The 24376-nt window shown below is 37.5% G+C and overlaps 1 protein-coding gene across 1 annotated transcript in view; it reads left to right on the top strand.

Annotated features, from left to right (window-relative positions):
• Positions 1-24376, top strand: part of col15a1b (collagen, type XV, alpha 1b) — a 49896-nt gene that overhangs the window by 8094 nt on the left and 17426 nt on the right. The window contains exons 3-14 of the mRNA XM_079243956.1: positions 12202-12389; positions 14939-15148; positions 15530-15682; positions 18359-18433; positions 19257-19355; positions 20816-20930; positions 21269-21309; positions 21716-21877; positions 22220-22282; positions 22764-22850; positions 22986-23048; positions 23127-23264. Of these exons, the coding sequence (XP_079100082.1) occupies positions 12202-12389; positions 14939-15148; positions 15530-15682; positions 18359-18433; positions 19257-19355; positions 20816-20930; positions 21269-21309; positions 21716-21877; positions 22220-22282; positions 22764-22850; positions 22986-23048; positions 23127-23264 (1394 nt within the window). The remainder of the gene's footprint in view (positions 1-12201; positions 12390-14938; positions 15149-15529; positions 15683-18358; positions 18434-19256; positions 19356-20815; positions 20931-21268; positions 21310-21715; positions 21878-22219; positions 22283-22763; positions 22851-22985; positions 23049-23126; positions 23265-24376) is intronic.

Genomic DNA, 24376 nt, shown 5'->3' with positions numbered 1-24376 from the left:
TTTACCTTTAGATTTGACATTGTAGGTCAGATGCTTCTCTTTAACTTGGCCCATTTCATTCCCTGCAGCAGTGTGAATGTGCACCTCTCTAAAAGCTACTTATTCTCTGTTTTGGATCGCTTAAGAAGCAAAACTGAGGATTTTGTTGCAGTTAGTTACAGTAAATGTTCTGGATCATCAACATTCAGCGAGTGAAAAGGAATTATCCCATGGCACAGGTGGAATACATTCTATTGTTTGCATATTAAACACACTTCATAAAGGGTTAATCATTCTTACAAGCCTGTGCTTGTCATTGACAGCAGCTACACAGACAAAAAAGGCCAAGAGTGCATTGTACTCCTGCAGTTTTGCACAATGCAACGATTTTTGTGGTGCCATTTCTGTGGGTGGGTCAATGAATAGTCCTTTGCTAGGGGAAGTGGAGCAAACATGACATAATATTTTCCTGTCACATTTCTCTAAAGGTTGCCTTTTATTCCACATTAGTTGTACTAATATCTGTCAAACGTCCCACACGATCCATGCTTAAAGATTCATAAAGGAGATAGTGAGTGAAAACAATGTTGTACAGTTAAGATAAGACAAGACAAGACAAGACAAGATAGCCCCACAGTTAGGAAATTCAAATGTCTGATGCCATATTAGAGTGTGAGGCACCATGGACACCTGAAGTTTGGAACTGACAGATCATGATAGTATGTATGTGTACACTTGTGGTTTTCAAACTGGAGATCAAAACCTCATGGGGGTCACTAGACAATTTCAGGGGGTCGCAGACAAAAGTATATAGCCTACATTCATCAGATAAATCAGGCAAGGGAGCCTGTAAGTGCCTTGTCAAACCATAAACCACTTTATCCTCCTTATTCATGTAGACTCTGACAGTTTTTCAGGCTCACATTTTGTGAATGGCTACAAGATGATCAATTTGATATATTATCCAAATAATCACTCAGTTTTCATGTAGGAATGGGGCTCGCGAACACCAAACTCTGTGATGAAAAAGTAACATAAAGGTTTATTTGTTTTTCTGTTGTTCTGATGCCCACATTTTAAGCACTGGGTATCTTGTCTTATAATTTCTTTCTGATTCCTGAACTGAAATTGCTCCGACTGATGTATACCACAGCTACATTTATAAATACCTCAAACAGTATTGCTTAGCATGAATGAATGAATGAATGAATGTATGAATGAATGCACATGTGATCACACAAGAGTAAAAAGCTGTAATTAAACTTTAGATTTGTTACCACATGAAACCACAAACAAGCTACCACCTATTACAAATCTAACAAATCTCTGTGAAGCATGGAGCCGACAGGAATTCCTGCAGAAAGATGAAGGAGTTGTGCTTCTTAGCAAAATGTATTACAAGTGATATAAACACATCTTGGGGGTTGTGGCTCAGTTTGAGAACCCCTGGTGTAAAGTGAAAACTAGTGATGTGTGAGTCCCAAACCGATTGTTTGAAACCCAAGTGCTATTTTAGTAACTCCTGAGTCATGGTCCCTAATCTCTTTTAAGTCATTAACAAACTCATCGCTACTCAGGCTGGCTAGCCAACTACAAAGAACGGACCAGACAACATGTCAGTATTGTGCAATGTGCAATTCATGTAGCATGTAAATAAAAATGTAAGCTATTAAATGTATTGGGTTTGTGGGAAAAGCAACAGCTCTGGTTTCTTGACTCAACTCAGATTCCCATGTGAGAATTTCTGCTTTTTCCCGCTTTTTTCCAACAAAGACATGGATTATTTCCTAGTTTTAACCTTTTAGTGAGTAACTCATATAAACTTCAGGCGTTAAAAAGAACAGTTTTAAATCACTAGTGAAATCTATGGGTGAGTCAGGGAAAAACCTCTAATCTCTAGCAGCACACTTGTTTCTGGTAAGGACAAAAGATTGCTTCCGACTTGCTTTGTGAGCAAATGGAAACCAGATATTGATCTGAAAGACTCCATCCATACAGCCCGGCTGGGATTCACACCATAAGCCCAAATTGTGATAACACTTTCTATAGTATTATATGTGCTAAAGAATTCCTGTTATATTTCGTGAACATTTGTATTGAAGGAGGCAATGAGCTTATGCGAGAAGCTCTGAAAACAACACTTGCAGCTGAGCAAACAAAGCACACAAACAGACACACACACACACACTGATTTACAGGCATGCACTGTCTCTCACTCAATCCCCCACGTTTTACGCTGCAGAAGATGTGAATAGCTTTACATTATTCATAGAAACTTTCTTCTTATAGTGTAACAACGACATGCAACACTATAACAAGTAGTTAAATAGTTTAAAAATACTTTTGCAGTTGCCATTTCAGTTTTCATCAAAACAGAACTTTTCCATATGCAAATTCTTCAGATTCCCCATTTCTGCCTGTCTTTCCTCTCACATTATTTACTTAAAGAGTAAAGCTTAGTAACGTTTCCTTTTGTATTCTTACTTGGAAGAGAAGGACAGCAGGGCATCTTTCTTTGCATCTTGGTGTCTCTATGATCATGTTTCCAGAGGTGAAAGAATGACGGGGGGTTGGGAGTTTGTAGGCGGTGTAGAGACCACAGATACTTGATGTAATGGAAAGTGTCCATCTGCAGATTTCCACTTGTGACCTCGCATCAACTCCAAACAATGAGTTCATCTATCTCAAATAAGCTGTAGGCCTTACAGAGTGACACTGAGAGGAACTTGTGTAATGTCCATGATTTGTCTGTTTAAAGTCAGAAGTTCATGTGCAATGTCAGTCTCCATCTCTGAAGGCAGCTGCCAAGGCTGGAGGAGATCACAAGATAGTTTTTTATGTGCTACAAGATACATCATGTCTGTGGATTTCCCTTTTTAAACCATCTGAGAGTATCTGAGAATGGTGAAATCAGGTGACTGTTTTCTTGCCAGACTGTTCAGAAGAGCCATAATATTCAGCCGGTGATTACTAATCCTGATTAGGATTAGCATTGTAACGCTAATTTGCATGTGTTACGTGAAACAGATAACCTGAGAAGCCAGCAAACTACGAGGAGAAGTTAGTTCAGCCTAGGTGGAGAACATGCTTAACAAGGAGCCTTGGCTTTGGCTAAGCTGAGATGAGTTTGCTGTCAGTGAAAGGTTGTGAGCCTTGCTGAAGCTAACTGATTCATAAAGAAACAGTGAGTGAACATCAACTTGGCTTGCATCCTTGGTGATACTTTGGAAGGAGTGTAGACACTGGTTGGTGACTGCCTCTCTTTTACATCAGATTGTGCATCAGATTTTTACTCCACTGTAAAGTTAAAAGCCCATGATGCAACATGGTCTGCATTTCATGGAGCACTTTATGTTTAACCAGTGTATTTAACTCTGTGATGAAAAAGCAACATAAAGGTTTATTTGTTTTTCTGTTGTTCTGATGCCCACGTTTTAAGCACTGGGTATCTTGTCTTATAATTTCTTTCTGATTCCTGAACTGAAATTGCTCCGACTGATGTATACCACAGCTACATTTATAAATACTTCAAACAGTATTGCTTAGCATGAATGAATGAATGAATGAATGTATGAATGAATGCACATGTGATCACACAAGAGTAAAAAGCTGTAATTAAACTTTAGATTTGTTACCACATGAAACCACAAACAAGCTACCACCTATTACAAATCTAACAAATCTCTGTGAAGCATGGAGCCGACAGGAATTCCTGCAGAAAGATGAAGGAGTTGTGCTTCTTAGCAATATGTATTACAAGTGATATAAACACAGAGGAAATTGGGTTACATGAAAAATGACCGCCCTGTGATGGACTGGCGACCTGTCCAGGATGTACCCTGCCTTTCGCCCAATGATTGTTGGGATAAGCTCCAGCTCCCCCCTGACCCTTCATTGGAACAAGTGACTAAGAAAATAAATGGATGGATAAAAAAATGTTCCTAAATTACGTTCCTGACTTGTCTAGTCAGTTGTGTCTCTGAGAGATGTTATGTGGGTCCCATGACTTCTCTAATGTAATTAGGTGAGCGCTTGCCCGTCTAATTCCTCAAAATGAGCTTAACTTTAGCATCACTTAGTTCAGGTCTAAATTTGATTTTAAAAAAATGTCATCATTAAAAGTTATCACCAAGCACGATGCAGTCAGGGTTCCATCTTAACATGGACCTGAAAATGTTCAGATTTAAGAAACTAAAGGAGCCTTACTGATGAAACCAAACTTACATCTGGATCATTTAGAGAATTTGGGGATTGTTTGTGTCTGGGTGGCCAGGTAGTGCTTTGTGCTTATCCTGCCCAGGGGTCGGACTCCTCTACTGATAACCTTTACGAGTCCTGGCTCTCTTTTCTCCTCTTTGTATCTTCCATTATCTTTTCTTATCTTAGTTGTTCTCTTATCTGTTTGGAAGTGTCTGCTTCTTTTGCCCCCCCTCCCTCCCCCTTTGCTCTGCTCATACCACCTTTTTCTCCCTGTAACAATTAGGATGAATTTGGTGCCAAAGACTTTCAAAGTATCCTTTAAAACGATGTACCTGGAAAACATCCTGGATCTTTTAATACCTATAGCTCTAATGGGAAATTGCGCCACCATCATCATGGAATCACTGTGATTCCTTTAGATGTTTCATCTACAATTACGCCGCTCTGCTGTCTGACAACCTGCTGTTTGAACTCATTCAGGAGACAACTGATAGAGCCTGATAGACTTTGATCCACTCCCAGGCCACATTGCCCCTTTAGCCTGCAGGTAGTCCTTTGTCTTCACAGAGGTAGCAGCTTGAGCTGGGGGTTCAAAGAGTGTGAGAATGTTTTGGTGTGTGTGTTTAATTTTGTCACTGTGTATGTCTATGCATGTGCACATCCACCATCATCCCTCCCATTCCAGGCATTCTTTGTCTCCCACCTGCCGTCCTGGACACAAAGGCGATTTGATCAAGCAGGCAGACGTTGACCCTCTGATACAATCACCACTGAACCTTAACAGTGGCAGGACCACAGCCAGAAAGTGCTGCTGCCCCTCAGTGATGGAGATGTGAATTACAAGCTGGCAACTCGAGGAGCTCCTGTTTGATTTAAATGTAAAACCACAACATGGAGATTTAGAGTATCTAAACAGCCGTAAATCTGTATAAGGTTGGCCACCAGAATGAATAAATGAATGATGTCTTTATTATTTATTTCTATTTATTTATGTTTATAATTTATATTCCGTCTTAATTTATTTTCCACCTTAACTTTTTTCTTTTTACGCTCATTTGTTTTTGCATGGGTCTCAGATCACATCTAGATTTGCAGCACTTTTGTGGAGTGTGTTCAGCCCTATAGGTCACCGCGGTGCTACCATGGTGACAGTATTAGTTTTTAATGTTTGCAGCCTTTCTTCGTCATTCATTCAGAACAACATTTCTTAGCTGAAAAATCTACAAGTACGAAGTGAAAACACTTTGTAGGCAGAGAGGAAGTAGGAGGTGTGGCTGGAAGGAGGAGAGGTGGATGAGAGAAACATCTTAGCAACACAGGTTTCATTGAATGTTGGCTACTGTGTGTTTATGTGCTGGAAAGTCTGAAAATGTCTACGTGTGGTATTCCTTTGCTTGAGAACAGGTCCTCTCTGTTGATCCTGGCAGTTTGTCCAGCCTGCAGCTTTGGGGTTAGTTAAGAAAGTGTGTTAGTCAAACTTCTAATCACATTTCATAGGCTTTCTAACTCAGAAAAAGTTGTACAAAATGTTTTTAAGGAAGTAAAGCATTAGAAAAATTGAAAACCAAAAAAATTACTTTTTTTTTTTTTTTTTTTTCAAAAAGTTATTTAGCCAATAAAGAAATCATTGTTTGCATCTGTAGTCCCTACAAAATGAGTTATTTTGTGCTTTGGCACAGAAAGTCTTGTCAGTGAGCCAAGAACTTTTTTGCTCTAATTGGTGAAATACTTGTACATTCAAATACACAAAGCTAAGAACACACAGATACATAGAAATGATAAGCATACACAGCAATAGTTCATACTTTTAATAGCTCTGTCTTTTTTTAATTTAATTATTATGTAAGTGTGAGCCCTGAGATGAACGAGGCTCTTAATCGGTTAAATCGTGTACCTGGACTTAAGCTGGACTTGTCTGTACTGTTCATACGTGACTTTTATTAAACTGCACATGCTCCTGCTGACTAACTGATGGGCGTTTTGAGTCCCAGCATGATTTTGTGTCCGAGTCTTGGTGTTCCAGGTGTCACACCTGGATGGTAGCATGTATCCTTTATGCCCAGTATCTCACACTCTCGTCCTTCAGGACCACTGTCCTGCAGGTTTTAGATGTTTCCTCCATCAGCATATCTAACTCAAACAAATAGGTCCTTGTGCATAACTTTTCAAGAAGCTGTTGAATGCATTTAATGCATTTCTTGTTTTTTTTTGTGTTTTTTTTTTTTGTTTGTTTGTTTTTTTGTCATAAAGGTTTGACTTCTTAATAATGTGGAATAATTCATGCATTTATTGATTTATTTTTCAACAGCATGCTTATAGGACAATTAAAAAAATACAAACTGCATGATTTGTTTGGGACAGCTCATGTGGTAAATTGCAGTCTGTGTTTGACTGTTTTTGACCACAAGGTGGTGGCAGAGTTACTGTGTGTGATCAAGGTACTGAAACTGTATTTCAAATAAGTTGGTATCAGTTTTCTACCTTTTAATTTTACTGCAATAATAGCGAACAAATGTATGACAAAAAAAAAAATTAAGGACTTTACTAAATAAAATTAGATGAATTTAAGTTTTAAAACCAAACATGTTTCCGTTTTCATAAATACAAGAAGGCAGAAGTGCTACATTTTGACAGATAATTCCTTCCAGAGGCGTCTGCTGATCTTGTGACTTTGTTTTTTTTTACTGAATAAATTTCCATCTTCCAACATGGGATTTGCTTTGACAGTAAGCCAATTAGAGTTTATTGTTAGGGTAGTTGCTAGGTAGGGCAGGCAGAGAACAAGAGGTGAAGGGTGAAGGGGTAACTCCTCCTGGAATCCAGAGGCCTTTAATGGGGTCATTCTGTATGGAAAAAAAAAAAAAAAAAAGAAGGGCTGAAATGCGAGTAAGAATGTGAGAGCATCTGTCCAGCTATTTCACAGAAAAGTGGTCACTTTCTTTTTGTTCTAGACGAAGGCATAATTCATAACTGTAGTCATGTTAACAGCCTTTCACAGCTTTTATTCTTATTCACAACCTTTTGGACAGTTGTCCTGCTTGAGAGGTCTTAGCTTTGTGATATTTTTCTGTTTCTGTTGCAAATGTAATGGCGTTGCTACTTAGAGACGACAGCTCAGATGCAGATTAAAAGATTCCTGAAAAATATGTTACACATACGTCGTCGGTGAACACTTACTTTCTGTTCAAACTAAATTTTTTTTTTTTCATTTCTTGGTTCATTGGGTACATTTTTATCCCCTTAAAAGCTGTCAGAGTCTTACTTAGTTACTGTATGAATAGTGCTAGCAGGCAAATTACTCGTTTGAAATGTTGAAAATTACGTATTAAATTATGAAGGTGGTTTTGTTTTAAAGATAATACCTGCTGATTACAATGCCAGAAATGAATGAAAAAGTTTTGCAACCTCAAGAATGACTTGGATGACTCTGGAGGATGAAAGTATGAATCAATATCATGCTTTCCTCACCTCATCCTTGTCTTTTGTTAAATTTTTGTTAGTATTTAACTCCAATTCAGTTTTGAACAAGATGTATACTGATATTTTCCTGCAACTTAACAACTGACAGTAAAGTTTAATCAAGGCCAGACCCAATGAGACACCTTTAGCACTGCTCCAGTCCTCATTTTGGACCTCACCAAACATTTAGGAAAGCACAACACAACAGAACAAACATCTCTTTGTCATCAGCAGCATGGGGCCCCTGTCCTTGCTACGTGATCAGTGAGCTGCAGCAGCGAGATGGTCCACACTTTACATAAGCTTCCATTCAACGTTTTATCATTTAGGAAAAATTATTATTTTTGTTGCCTGTTTAATGAAATTATCTGCTTTGGAGCAAAGAAATTCAGCATCTGAACTTTAAGGACAACTAGCTTACAATTAAAATGTATTAATAAGATAATAATATTTAGCTGAGAAAATGTCCAGTCAAGGGTTGATTCTTGCTCTGACTGGTCAGGAGCTTTGCACATTTTTACACAGCTTGCAATAGGATCATGTACAACAGCAAAACCACATTCTGGGGGAAAAGGAGAGCAGAGAGGAGTAATACTTGTACTGGCTCCAGATTTTAGTGCTTAGCAATCAATACGTAGATTTTAACATCGCTTTGTTTGCTTGTTCAAACCAGTCATGTTTTGTTGCAGAAGGTTTTCTCATTTTGGCATGTCAGTAGTAAAGTTAGCTGTGGTAGCGCCCCCTCTAGAGGAGATGGACTCAACAGCCTAATTTGACAGGGAGAGAGGAGGTTGGAGGTGTGTGTGTGTGTGTGGGGGGGGGGGGGGGGGGGGGGGGGGGGTGGAGACCATAGGGAGATGCAAACAGAGCAACAGAATGCTGGAGAAAAGAAGGTCATTATGAAGAGGGAAAGAAGGGAAGAGAAAGGGGAAGAAACTGGTGAGAGATAGTGAGATGCCAGACGGTTTCTCTGGGAATATTTTTTGTGTCTTTTCATCTCCTTGACTGCTTTCACACACTCATCAGGACTCTGGACCTGTCACAGCTGGGAAGCAGTTACTGCGTTGGCTAAATGTTTGCATGTGTATGAAGTGACTGGAGTGCATCAGTCCAGACTGTCTCAGAGGATGGGAGTTTTTCACTTCTCTCTTACACTATTTTTCCTCATTCCCTCTCCTGTGGGAGCCCAGTGGTGGAGTTTTTTCTGGGGAAACCCTAAAACCACCACCACCATTCCTCCGTCTGTCACCTCACCCTTCCTCACCTCACCGATGCCTTCTGACCCCCCAGGGGCAACATCAGAGTGGGCGGGAAAAGAGGATACGGTGACAGTGAAAGGTGTGGATGACACAAAAAAAAAGGGGATTGTGTTGGTGCCTATGTTAAACACAAATGTGTTTGACGACAGCACTGTGAAACGTGGGAAGTTTCCAGATGGAAATGGAGGCAGAGCCAGCAAACCCAGATCCCACTACAAACCACTGAAGCACTGGAAGAGTGGTGAGTTTAAAAAACACAGCTGAACAAATGAGACAGTCTTTCCCAAAACGCCTTCCTGGTAGAATTAAAGCTCTCAGATCCTTGTCAGTCATGAGCCAAGTAAGATTACCCCAGTGTTTAGACCAGTCAGACAGATCCTTTAGATATTGTGTCACTTTTCGCAAAAAAAATTGCGAAAAGTGACACAAACATGACACTTTTTTAGTATTTCTACACCAGCTCCTTTTAAAATGACATATTGTATCATCAGTATGTTGTACTGTGTGTAGTATACCCCAAATGAGTCTCATAAGGCAGGACAGAATCCCTCACTGCTGTTGTGTGCTGGTGTGTGACACAATCCTATCCTGATATGACTTGTGCAGAAGCCAGCCAGTAAACTCAAAGACATGTAGGCAGAGTGTGTCAAGCAGCTGTATTTTTTATGTGGCATTCCAGGAGTCTTAAAGGTTAAACATGGCAATGCTGAAGGTTGGTAATGTGAGCTTAGTGAGACTAAACAAGCAGACGAAACATCCATCCATGAAAACAATTAGTTGTAGGAGGAAGGAAGAAGAAGAAGAACGTGATTTAAATAAAAATGCTGATTAAGACTAACTGAGTGGTTATGTATGTAAAGTTGTTTTTCTAGCTCCAGCTAGACTGTTGCTGATTAGAAAGTGAATGAATGAATGAATGAATGAATGAATGACACTTATCATCTGACATCAGGTTTATAAGAAAGACATGCACCATGATGGAATTCAATCTTGCATCTGTATATCACATGATATCATAATGATACAATCTGTCCACCGCATCTCCTAAAAGTACCATCCTGAATGTGCTTCCACAAGTTTATCTGTTGCATATAGGTCAAATAGCAGTAAGGCCTGCATACTACAAAGCTCAGCTGAGCGCAGAGAGACAATTTCAGTTAACTTCTAATACCAGTTGGTGAATTAGATGAGATAGCTAGCTAACCTTGGCTAAAGCTAAATTTTCTTCTTAATTCTTTTTTTGTCTCCTGACATATACACGCATACTCTAGCAAAATTAAAACACCTTAACCTGTTCTGATTGAGTGAAAAAGTCAAAATTGCTAAGTCAAGTGGCTAGCAATATCTACCAGTTCAGTTTTAGGGTTTTGTGTGATTCCCAAGTTAGTGTGTTTACTGTTATTGGAACACTAAAGATGTGCTTTTTAATAGGAAATTAATACATTTTCTTAATATTTCAAGTAATTACAGTAGCAGTTACTTATTAATCAAATTCTTGACTGAATTGTAAGTGCTTTATAAACAAATGGAACAGCAATAATGAAATAATAACTCATGAAAAGTTCCCATAAGTGAAAAAAAGTCAGACATACATGACATTTGTCTATTTTCCTGATTATGTATGAATGTACACACACACACACATATATATGTATATATATATATATATATATATATATATATATATATATATATATATATATATATATATATATATATATATATATATATATCGATATGTTTATTGTTCATTCATACTCAGTCAAAACATAGGTTTAGTGTCGTGCTCAAGGACACTTCAGGATTTTGTCAGGAGAAGCCAGGAATATAACCACCAACCTTAAGACTGTAGAATGTGTTTATTAAGTGTTTTCAACCACCCTAAATGGACAAGAGCACAACATGGGCTCATGTTTTATCTAAGAAACTCTTGGGTGAAGCACTTAGGCAAACCCATCTGGGAAATTAAAAACTTGTTCGGTTTTCAGTTTTGCAATCATCTCATGCACACATCTAGCAGTCCAAAAGGAAAAAATAATTTAAAAAAACAAGATAAGAAAGCTATTTTGAACTTTCAAACTGAAACAATGTTTACTTGAAATGGCTCCAAACCAAGTTATGATTGGTGATCTGTAGCCACTTTCTGTTATCGAATCAGCATCAGACCTTTTTCCAGCCATTACTTGTGAAGCTGAACCTCTGCAGTGGCCTCTGTCGCCATGATGATCATGACCTTAGTTCTTTCAGAGCAAAGTTCATATGTCTCGTGCAGTCATTACAGAGTGCAAAGGGCTGCACATCTGGACTGGAGGTTTAGGGCTCTTGTGTGTTTGTACATGTGCTTTGTTTGCCCACCTTCCCACCTCCGTTTGCAACGATAAACCTGTAAATGTGCAGAGTTCCACCTTGTAGTGGTGTAAGCAGTGCACAGATGCGCACTCATACATACACACACTCCCAAGCCTCTAATCAAGTATGTTTCCAGTTGGTCAGACTGATGAATTAGAGACCCCCAAATGTTGGCCTGTCTGGTCTGGTCTGGTTTAGTTTTTGTGTGTGTTCATGTGGGTGAGATGTTTGTTTGATGTGTGCAGAAGAGTATGTACATTGTATTGTGTATAGGTGTGCGCGTGTCTGCAATTGTGTGTTTGACAGAAATATAGGAAGAGTGGTTAGCATGGCTGGAATGCTGAGGGTTTGGTCCCTACAGGAGATGGACTTCATCGTACGGAGAATCGTGGGAATGTGAAGCCACTAAACTCTAATTGCTAGGCATTGTGTGTGCATTTATGTTTGAGAGGATTATGTCCGTGCAAGGCAGAGCAGTGAAGCGTGGGCAGAGTCTGGATCAAATCAAGTCAAATTAAAGCCATGTCAGGATGATTAGCAAGTACTCCTGCCCTTTAATGTAGTGGATGAATTAGCAATCCATGAGTAGGAGGCAGACGGGAGAGAAAAGAGGTTTAGACATCTGCAAAGCATGTCATTAACACAATATTTATATTCTGGGTAGATTTAGCTGAACATGTTGTTCTTTTTACAAAGAGTATAGATTATATATATATTTGTGTATGTAAACAGTGCCCTGTGACAACATTGTTGTGAAGTGGCGCTTTACAAATAAATTGAATTGAAACTGAATTGAATATATAGTGAATACCAAATATATTACATTTAACAGTCTTTGCCTCTGAGGGATTTTGGTAAAAATGAACCTTATGTGTGAGCATAAAAGCTTTGGTTGTTGGTCCCCATTGCTTCATGTTTACAAATGATATTTACACTGTCTACCTTTCTGTGTTAGACCAAGGCCCAGGAAGTCATCTGGATCTAATGGAAATAGTTGGTGTCCCTCTTCCTCCTTCTGTCTCCTTCATCCCTGGCCACGAGGGCTTTCCAGCCTACAACTTTGGACCTGATGCCAACATTGGCCGACTCACTAAAACCTTTGTCCCTGGACCATTTTACCGGAACTTTGCCATCATTGTCACAGTAAGTTTATGAATGTTTTTACCTTTCAAAGTGCCATTATTCTTGCAATGAGCCTTTCAAAGAGTTTATTGTAATTTAGAGCTGATTTCCTAGCTATTTAGGTCTAAAACATGTATCACTGTATATGTTAATATTCCTGTAAAGCAAGTTATTTTTAGTTAATGCAGCAAGATCCACACTTCCTGTTTTTACCATGTGGACTAACACTTTTTGTTTCCATTTGTTGTGGGGCCTCCTCAGTCGGTATACCAGCTATTACAAGAGTTCTTAAAGTTTTGGTGATTGAATGCCAAATTATGATATGAAACTTTGACATGATTGAGAGACATTATCTCTGATTGGTTTGCAACTAGGTATTACTTTGGTTATTTTTATTTTTGGTTATATTTTGAAAAAAATAATCTGAAGTTTAGACGGGCTTTCCTTTGTAAAATAAAGAAAAGCACATTTATATTGCATGCAGAAATCAAAAGGTTCAATGTTGTTATGGAATCTTTTTGTAAAAACTGTACAGTGGTATCTTGAAACAGCTGGACTCCCAATAAAACTGCTATCATTCTATAATTTTTATGTTTCTTTTGTCAGATGCCTAAATTTGTCGGAAATTGTGACTAGAAATCCAGCCTTTGACACTGTGTCAACTAACGGCCCTTTAAAAATTCAATGTGTGTAAACATCAAAATTCAATGAAAGAAAAACTTAACATAGGTTTACAAACTGTATTACTATCTAAAAGATAAATAAATAACTATTGTGCTTTTATTTTCTTAAAATAAGCCATTAATTGCCGGGGGTTCACAAACATGGCAGCTGCCATATTTCTGATGCCATTTTTGTTACAGTGTCTCTGAATGGACAGACAACTGTGTGTAAATTGAGAACCCTCTAAACTTTAAAATTGATGGTGTGCTATTTAGGATTGGTAACACCTTTACATGCATGTAGATGAAGACTGCACACATGCTTACAGTTTTGAAGCAGTTACCTGTAGTGAGGTCATCACTGCACCTGAAACCTGTGGCCCAAGATGCCCCCTTCCCAAGGCCTTTAAAAGAGGTTAAAGGTTAAATGAACAAAAACAAATCGAAGTCCTAATAGAAACACAAAATAACTTGAAAATAACTGTTTAAGTAACATAAACAAAATCAATCTAATAGATAACCAAACTGACTTAACAAACAAACCAACCAACCCTAAGAAAGCAAGAACAAAAGGAAACTTAAATACTGTCTGATCAGACCAGTTAAAACATATAAGGTGTAATATATGCTAACAAATTAATTAAACAGAGAAACCAAACATAACAGATGGTATAATCACTTAAAAAATTAAACTCTTGAAGAGAGATTAAGTAAATAAGCTATTTAAAATAAAAAAGTCTATGTCAAACATTTAAAGAAACTAAACTAGACTAATAATAATCCTCCTTCAAACAGGCTGATGACACTTCCTGCCCATTGGTTTTGCCCAAAGCTCACTCCTGCCCCCCAACATTCATAATGCAGCAAATTAGAAAGAAAACAAATAAAGTTAAAGCAAATAAGATAAATAAACAGATGAAAATACATAGTTCCTAAATATGTATACTTACCAAAAAAGAACTAAAGCATGTTTAACTAAGTTTAAATATTTAAAGAAAACAGTGTTAAATAATAAATGTTTGGGTACACAGAGCTACCAGAGCTAAATGTGTGGCTGTACAGCCATCACACACACATATGAAAAGATGTCTGGAGGGATTCTGGCCACGGCCAGCCACTGTCTGTCATGTCATGCCCATCATTTGCCAGTAGATGTCAGTCATTCTTACATAACCTTTAAATTATTTCCAGGCAGTTAATTTGCTCTCATAACAATGTGATTTTATGACGGCAGTGTCATCAGACAAAAAAAAAAAAAAAAAAAAAAAAATTCAAACATTTTAAAACATAATCTGTGCAGTGCATTTGGTTATACTCATGTTTACAATGATCTCTTTACAGAGAAAATAAAAAATAAAGTAAATGTCTTCTGTCAATAAATCAATTCAATTCAACTTATTTGTATAGCCCCACTTCACAACAATGTTGTCACAGGGCACTTCACATACACGAATCAACATACACATCATTTCGATCCAATTCAAACATATCCTATAATAGAAACCAACTGATTGCATCGAGTCATGACTTCGATCCAATCATATGCCTTCCATGTGATCCGATTAAATAACTGGACTGGATTCAAATACTATTGTTTGACTCACTTGTGGTTGTAACTTTACCGCCAGTTTCATATTATTCAACATATAGATTTAAAACAGTTTAGGAGCTTTGAAATTATAGTTATTTCACAGTTTAAGCATATAACGTTTCATGTTTCTCTGGGCTTTGTACCTACAAAATGTTCTGGCACGCTGCGGGCCCAGTTGCCAGTGGCTTCTACACTATACTTCAAAAATCCATGATGTGTAATAACATCATCCTATGATATTGTTGGTATGAATATTGTCTGACAACAGCAAAATGTAAAGAGCTTTGGTGATATCTTTTATGTTTGCATCATTCCAGGTGCGTCCTGCCAGCCAGAGAGGAGGCGTGCTCTTTGCATTCACAGATGCTCAACAGAAGATTGTGGAGCTGGGTTTGGCCCTCACCCCAGTTCGTGGGGGCCTTCAGAGCATCTTGCTGTACTACACTGACAGAGAGCGGGCCTCCCACAGCCACAAAGCTGCTTCCTTCAGCATCCCAGACATGACTGAACAATGGACACGGTTCACTGTGAGCTTATTACAAAACTGGATGCAAATCAGATGATGCATAAAAGGGCATCGTTTCAAATATCTGCATTATTTATTTTTTCAGCTATATGGAAATATGTTCTTATGTTAATTTTTTAAAAAACATTTCTTACATTTGTCTTTGTCACTTAATTTGCACAAAAAGTATCAAAAGCAAATCTTTACGTGAGATGTCTGAAGAAGAGGCTGGATTATCGACTGATTATCGGCTGTGTCTTTAAAAAAAGACAGTACAAAATAATATACATTTACTTAATTTACAACTATCTACTTTTTTTGTAATTAACAATGTATTGGTAAATAGAAAAATACAGGATACAGAAAATAAGATATATATCAGGTTATTTTCTGCCCCTGTCAGGTGGCCGTGGAGCATGATGAGGTGCGTCTCTACATGGATTGTGGAGAGCCGGAGAGGAGGACCTTCCGTCGGAGGTCAGGGACTCTCTCCTTCTCTCCAAACTCTGGGATATTTGTTGCTAATGCAGGAAGCACGGGGCTCGATAAGTTTTTGGTAAGTGAAAAATGTGTATTTATTTATGTGCTGTAGTTTCTACATGTGGTCTGCACAAGAAAGAACAAGGGCAAGCCACAGCTGAGGTGGTGTGTGGGACTGCTGTTTTATAAGCCTGAAGCTTCTAAGGCAGGGGTCACCAACTCCAGTCCTCGAGGGCTACCATCCTGCAGATTTTAGTGTTTCCTTTGTACAACACATTTGATCCAAGTGAAAAGGTTCTCCAAGAACTTGTTGTCATCTTCTGCACCTGCCTGATAATGAGCCATTGGTTTGGGTCAGGTGTGTTGTACCTGGAAAACAATAAAACCTGCTGGATGGTAGCCCTTCAGAACTGGAGTTGGTGACCCCTGTTCTAAGGGAAGCTCCCATTTTTCACAGTCTAACACAGCAGCAGCTATTTTCAGTTTGTGCATGTGTACTTGTAAAAATAAATATTTTCTTTACCACAATAATGAGTTGAGACATCATTAGACATCAGTCTGTTTCTTCTTTCTATCTCATTGACAAATTTGTGTTTTCACACAAATTCACTCAAATTTTATTCAACCATTTGGTCAAACAGAGAAACAAGCTTTTTTTTTTGTTTGTTTTGTTTACAAGAAAATACTTTCTCTTACAAATAATTTATTGAAGATTGGCAAAAAGTTCAGCAGCAGTTTAACAATGCAACCATCTTAATATAAGGGGCTGCAGGTGCTGAATTATCAGGCAGCAACGATGAATTCAAAGATACAGAAAGACTTTAGATAAGCAGCTTGAAGATGTGTGAAGGAACGAGGGTCACTCTGTAGACGCAGTTTTAACATTTAAGTCACTGCAAATTGGATTTTTGTGAAATTGGTTGTTTTTTTTGTCACTAATTGTTGTTGTGTTTTTCTTTCTTTAGAGCAAGCTGTGGTGGTCTTCTGAAGTGTGTGCAAGGCAAATTCTAGCTCTAAAAAGGACCTTGTTTTATTTATTCTGAAGTATAAAATGCTGTTTTTATCTCAGCTATCTAACTAAAAGTCTGGGACTACATCCGAAGCTTGATGTGTTGTTAAAGAACATCAGACGCGGAGAGGAGGCAGGACATGGACAGTAAAGAAGGAAGGAAGAGGGGGGAGAGATGCAGAGGAGAACACAGGAGAGGAAAGAAGAGGATGGAGGAGTGAACTGATAACAGACGGGGAAGTTAGAGATGTCAGTACGGCTTTGTTGTGGTCAGATCAAGGACTTAACTGAGACCTCGGCTTGTGTTGCTATGTCAGCTGTGAGGGTGTGGAAAGGTTAAACGTGACAACTTTTCCATTCTGTAAAATGAAACTGTGTGAAATGTCAGGACAGACGGTCAGAGGATAAGTAATGATTTGGTGAGAAGGAATAAAAACCTTCTGTAGAATCTAGTTTGAGGTCCATACAGAGATCTACTAAAGGTTTTCACACTAATATTACAACAGGAATCTCTGTAAGACCTTTTCTTGTTTCACAACGCTTACAGCAGACAAATACGAGCTTGCAGACAACTCCTGTTGCCATGGTGAGACACTGTGGTCATCCTCATTTCATTCAGCTTTGTTCAGTGTAGCCTGACTTTCTAATCGGGTGATCTGAAGCATGACGACAGAATATTTGCCTGTTCAGCAGCAGTTTGTCCCATCGTGTCTATCTGGGTCACTGTGTATGCTGGTATGTGTGTTTATGTGTATTCTTGTTGTGAACAGTCGTGGCATGGATTCATTTCCAATCACATAGTTTATGAGTTAGTGCTTTAAATGTTGTGATCAGTGACCGAGAGGACAGACATCCTTCTCAAAGTTCTCATAAAACCATAAACATCATAGTATGTGATTCCTCGCAAGTTTGGTCTCTATGGTGACATCAGCAAGCAGTCTTTTTTGTGCATTTGATGTTTCTATGTAAAAAATACTATAAAACATTTTCTTGGTTTTTTTTGTCTTTGTTTGTTTTGTTTTGCTTTTTTTGTTTTGTTTTAATAATAACAACTTAACAAAATCAAGCTTAAGTTTTTTGTGGAAAAAGAGTATTTCAATAAATAATTGCCTTCAGCCCATACTTACTTCACTTTAAGGCAAATATGAATACATTAAACCAATATCGACAGGAAATAAAGAGAAATTAAAAAAAAAAACTCAGTTTAATCATCTGTAACAATTAGAAAGAACAGCTTAGATAGACTAATAAGACAAAAGCAAACCTATTATGGCTTTGCCTGTGGAAATATAAATGACTTCCAAAGTAACTTTAAAAGTAGTGACCACAGAATGTAGGCCTCCATGTCTTAGTAGGAAGGATGAACATCAAACAAGCATCTTCAGAAGTTGAGAACAACTATTATACCTGAGCTGCAGTTCCCTCAAGCAGCTATCTGAAAAGTAAAATGCAGTTTTACAGTTTTTCTCATCATATTCTTGGAAATTGCGGTTTTGTTTTTGCAAAATGTTTCTCTCCCCTGTAATAGTAACCTTAACTATCAAATAAATGGAGAGAAAATCTACCATTATCCCCAAAACCAGACATAGAAAGACATATAAGAAAGCCTTCACACGCTTCCAAGAGGACGCTTTTTATGAATGCGAATCATTTGCTACAAACGACCATTTTTCAGTTTTCTGTTATATTCTGGGACAAGCTCATCTTTCCGTCAATGCCTCTTGTTACTTTATCTCTTTCTAGGGTTCTATCCAGCAGCTAATCATCAAGAATGATCCCAGAGCAGCCGAGGCACAGTGTGACGATGATGATCCTTATGTGAGTCACAAACTAAATCATTTAGAGGTCAACATGTTATGAATACATAAGAAAAACTCTCTCTCTCTCCCTCTCTCTCTCTCTCTCTCTTGATATATATATATATATATATATATATATATATATATATATATATATATATATATATATATATATATATATATATATATATGTATATATATATATATATATATATATATATATATATGTATATATATATATATATGTATATATATATATATATGTATATATATATATATATATATATATGTATATATATATATATATATATATATATATATATATATATACATATAAATATATATATATATATATACATATAAATATATATATAATATATATATATATATATATATATATATATAGAAAGAGAGAGAGATAGAGATGCACACACACATATATATATGGTATATATATATATATATATATATATATATATATATATATATATATATATATATATATATATATATATATACATACACATATATACACATATATATGTATATATATATATATATATATATATATATACACATATATATGTGTATATATATATATATATATACACATATATATACATATACATATACACACACACATATATATATATATATATATATATATATATATATATATATATATATATATATATATATATATATATATATATATATATATATATATATATATATATATATATATATATATACACATACACATACTTAATATATGACAAGTGTGCCCCCTTGTGGTGGATTGACACCATGTCATTGATTCATATAACTTCTTCTTGATACAGGCCTCAGGGTACGCCAGTGGCGATGATGCTCTGGATGACAGAGAGGCAGAAGAAGACACGAGGAGGAAACAAGGGGGAAGAAAATTCAGCACAGTGCCGGTAAATTGAGGATAAAATCTTTTTCCCCATATCCTGCTTCGCATGTCTGACAGATCAGATATTTTCAGACGTGGTCAAATGCATTCTGATCGAACGATACAAAGAAGATGAGGATGAAGAAGCATATTTCAAGAAAAAGAGAGTGAAAAAAAGAAAAAGAACGGGAAAGTACAACAGCCGTGAGCATATATAGTAATAAGTCTTTCGGGGTAAATGTGCACCAACGTGTCATTTTCTAAAGCTGATTATGCTCGACATGTCAACCAACAGCTTAACAATAACACTCGTTGGGTGACTGTAAAAGTCTGCTTTTCTACTTCTGTCCTGTTGCCCCAAATCCTCCCACAGGCTGGAAGTCAGTCTGACCCAAAATATCCCTGAGCCAGTCTCCAACTTTGAAGCTTCAAGAGGAAACAGCTCCCACATATTAGAGCCATGTTAGAGGCTTTCATCTCTGGTGGAGGGACAATTATCAGCAACATAAAACACAGTGATTTTATTTTTCACATGTTGTGGATTTAATCCACTTTGATGTGTAATAAAACCATCTTCAAGAGATGAAATTAAAGGACAAATACTTTATTTATCCCAGAAGGAAATTTTATGTTGTTGTAGGGTTCAGTTGTATTAGTTGTCTTCACCATGTCCTCACACCTAAATGCAAGACATCGGATACAGAAGTGATGAAACTCTTTTAAAATGCAAATCAGGGAAGTTTAAATGTATTTTACATTTCATACATTAGAGATGTTCATAAATCAAGGATCAAGTCCAAGTTAAATCTGATGTCACTGGAATTGCGACTGAAGTGGGGCTCAGATTCAAGTCCCCATCTCTGTCATACATAAAACAATTCAATATGTTTTACACTAAAGAACATAAACAGACACAAAATCATGTACCATATTTAAAATTTTATGCAAAAATCATGATAACATCAAAACAGAACTAAATTAAACAGAGATGGGACTGAATTGTGTTGTACATGTGCTATACAAATTAAATTTCATTGCATTGAACACATTAATTACAGAAAAATGAATGCAACAAAAAAATGAATGCATTACGCAATATTGCATATGGAACGTTTTTCTGTGCAAAATATCCTAGTACACCGATTACGCGGATACCCTTAGCTAACAATTTGTCAAGTTTGGTGCTTTGTTTGTTATTGATTTATAGTTATCTCGCTCATCCAAAGTCAGGAGGCCTTCTTACTCTCTAAAAAGGGTTTTAAACTGTGTACCTGCTGTATCTAATCTAAATACATGGAAGCAGGTTAGAAATGTTGACTGCAGGATCTGTGAGTTCAGTTTTTGTAAAAGAAAAACAAATCAAAACTGAAACTCCAAAACATACATTTATGTTTTGATGGACATAGCATCAATCATGTTTGTCACAGGAAAAACTATTTAGATTTTTCCAATAAACTTACCCTCATACGGCTTCATTTCTCCAAGGGGGAGGGCAGTGTTCCTGTTAGAGCTCCACCCACTGAGGCGCCAGAGGCGGAGCTTGAAGAGTATTCTGGTCACATGACACCAACACTGGCCAGCGAAGAGCTACTGATAAGAGGTCAGAATGAACCTACAGCTTATACACACATCTTTGTGAAGTACTGGACCGATATATTTTTGTCTTTCAATTCTTATAAAAGAGATAATGACATTTTTAAAGTTGCCTCAGTCTGCTGAAAATGGAAAATATGACATATTGACTCGATGAAACATTTAGTAAATTATATTAACCTCAACATGGCAATACTTACAGAACTAAAAACAAAATGTAAAACTACTTTAGTCCGTTGTTGTTATGACTTGGTGATTTTATAATCTGTATGATCAATTACAGCATGGACAATGACACACTGAGTATCTGACTGACAGGCTGATTATGTCATATGCTGTGTGCAGGGCCACACCGGACCGAGGAACCAGGAGAACGATCAGGAGATGTGAGTTATCACTCATACTTTCACTGTTCAGTTTATTGTTTTATTTTATTTTATTGTTTCTTGTAAAAATACTAAGAATTCCTCGGTCCTTCTTGTCATTGTTTAACCAGATGCTGACACTGAATTACAGAACTGATGTAAAAATAAAAGATGGAGAGATTTTCTTTGATTTCATGAGTTGTTTTTTGTTTTTTGTTTTTTTTTAATGCTGCACAGTTTACCACATTCTAGTTGCCTTTATGTATACACATTGATAACATAGTTCCATTACTTCCACTTTAATGTTAATTTAATTTTGATCAGATGATGTTTTGGGAAAGTTGTGTTTTTTGTGTCTCAGCGAAGAGTCTGTTTTATAAGACCTGTCTGTAAACCGAGTAGTAAAAAACTTGATTGCAATTTCCAGGGTCGTGTCAGGCCTGGATTAAAAGGAGAGCGTGGTGATCCTGGACCACCTGGTCAACCTGGTCCCCCAGGGCCTCCATATGTACTGGATGAGAAGCTAAGGCCACAGGGACCACGAGCAGCCCCTGGACCCTCTGGACCACCAGGGAGAGATGGACAAAAGGTTTGTGTGCCAAATGCCTTTTCTTTTTTTTTTTTTACCTCTAATGTGCCATTAATGTGCTGTCCGACTGGTAACTGGAAATGTTTTGATAATTTATTATTTTGAAAAGATTGGAAATTGAAGGCAAATTAGACCATTTAAATTTACATAAGATTTTACATTCTATGCATTTTTTTTTTTTTTATCACACTTCTCACTTTAAATTCACTCATTAGACATTTACTCTAAAATAATCTTTGAGGTGGGCGTGGTTAACATGGAAAAAGCATGAAGCGGAGTTGCTGCTTCCACATTTTACCACCAAAATTTAATCAGTTATTCAGCTGTCATCTTTTCCATCAGGGTCAGAGAGGACCTCAAGGATTTCCAGGTTTAAGTGGAGAAACTGGAGCTAAAGGAGAGAAGGTATGTACACCTAAAGCTTCTGTTTTACTATTCTTCTTAAGCAGAATGAGATGCATATGTAGATAGACAGATAAATACATATTTCACTCATCCCAAACTGGGAAATTTGGGTGTGTATCTTCCAGACCTGGAGATTTGCATGTCTAGCCTGATGAAACCCAGGTGCATCTTCTTAACAATGACAAAACAAATAAAGTAAAATATACTAAAGCAGAACCTCTCAGATGGGTTAGATGAGTTTTGGAGGTAAATGTTAAATAAAATTTTTGTTTCTTTGTTTTGCTTTTTATATGAAACAGTGCTTATGTTCTTAGATGTTGTAGAATTCGTTACGATGATTTTAGAAAGTCTGACTGGGTCAAAAACCTTTAACAAGTTTCCTCGCATTTGAATAAGTTGTATAGTACAACCCAAACCAAATACACAGTAACTGAACAGCCTTTGTATTCGTTCCTCTGTCACATGCTTTCCCTCTCCATAGGGAGATCCAGGAGTTGGTGTACCTGGACCCCCGGGGCCCCCTGGCATTCCAGGGCCCCCTGGACCTCCCAGGTCACGCAGCGTACCTGTAAGCAACTTGTGTATTTCTTTACACAAATAATATAAATTATCTTGCATGTAGAGATAAAACAGCATCTAATAAATATAGTTTAGATGTTAGTTAAACCTGAATGAAAGACTAACATGTCAGTGTGTGCTTCAGTACGGACCAGATGCTCTGGGTTCTGGTTTTGAGGACCTGGATACAGATACAGAACTCATCAGGGTAAAATGAAATTCTCAGACACAGTGATCCAAGAGTGTAAATAACATAGTGGAAAAATAAAAATGATCTTTCCTTCAGGGCCCACCTGGTCCACCTGGACCTCCAGGACCTCCTGGTCTCCCTGGACTTAACCTCTCAACCGAAGTGTCTCCTGGTCATGCTGGACCACCTGGTTCACCTGGCAGAGATGGACTCCCTGGCCTAGATGGAGTGCAGGTAGGTTCCCTTTCAGTCTAACCCCCAAAAAGATTTACCTTTAAGATCTGAGGGAAAATTACTTTCCTTTTTATTCTAAGTTGTTTAGATCAGGGATCCTCAATCCTGTTCCTCAAGTCCCAGCGTCCTGCAGGTTTTCCTGGTGTCCCTGCTGGAACACACCTGACTCCGACTCAGACAAGCTCTGCATACGTCTGCTAAATACACACTGATTTACATCAGGTGTGTAGCAGCAGGGAGGCTTGGAAAACCAGCGGACCTGACTCTTGTTTAGATCATGATGAAGCATTTAGATCAAATCTAAGAAGCTCTCAGTAAAACTACTTTTCCTCTCAGGTATTTTAATGTCTGCTTCAGTGTTACTGTCCCAGTATTGTTGTCATACTGTTTGTTTAGTCGTATATGTGTCCATATTTCTCCAGTCGCTGTTCTCTGTTATAATTTCACATTCACTATCATTAAATTTCTTTTTCTTTTTTTTTTTTTACATTTCTGATTAAAATTGGGACTTGTTCATGTATTTCTGTTGTAGTTCAATAATCTGAGTCCTTTAATGTGTCTTATGTTTGTGTTATTTGACCCTCCTCCAACTGTCATCCTCTTTTCTACCATCATCTCTGTTTTCATTCCACTCACCACTCATCCACATCTGCTACATCCCACCCATGTCCTCCTTCTCTCTTCTTTTTTTCCCAGATGTTTGAGGATTGGTTTAATGGTTCTGGGTCTGATGGTTCTGGTTTGAGCACAGAACTGGCCTCTGGCCTCAGCTCACAACTTGGCTCTGGTTTCAGCTCTGACTCCAGTATGAGTTCTGGTTCTGGGCTTGAGTCTGCTCAGGTTCCAGGCGAGGTACAGGGTTCGGGTTTGCTGCGTTAAAACAGGAAACAACGTGCTAGAACTACAGTCATAAGCTGGAGTATTGAGGCTGTAAAAGGTTTTGTATGAGGACAATGTTAACTCACCGCAGTGGATCAGCTCTACTTGTTCTTCTTATTAAGAGCAACATCAGTCATAGAATGCAGCCGTTGTTTACTGCCCCAATGCTCAGGCTGAAACGACTGTAAATATATCTCCTACTATTGGCTTCAATGCCTCTTCTTGTCTTTTTT

The sequence above is a fragment of the Telmatherina bonti genome, assembly GCF_933228915.1.
Source record: "Telmatherina bonti genome assembly, chromosome: 7".
NCBI lineage: Eukaryota > Metazoa > Chordata > Actinopteri > Atheriniformes > Telmatherinidae > Telmatherina > Telmatherina bonti.
This window is presented reverse-complemented; position numbering and strand designations above follow the sequence as displayed.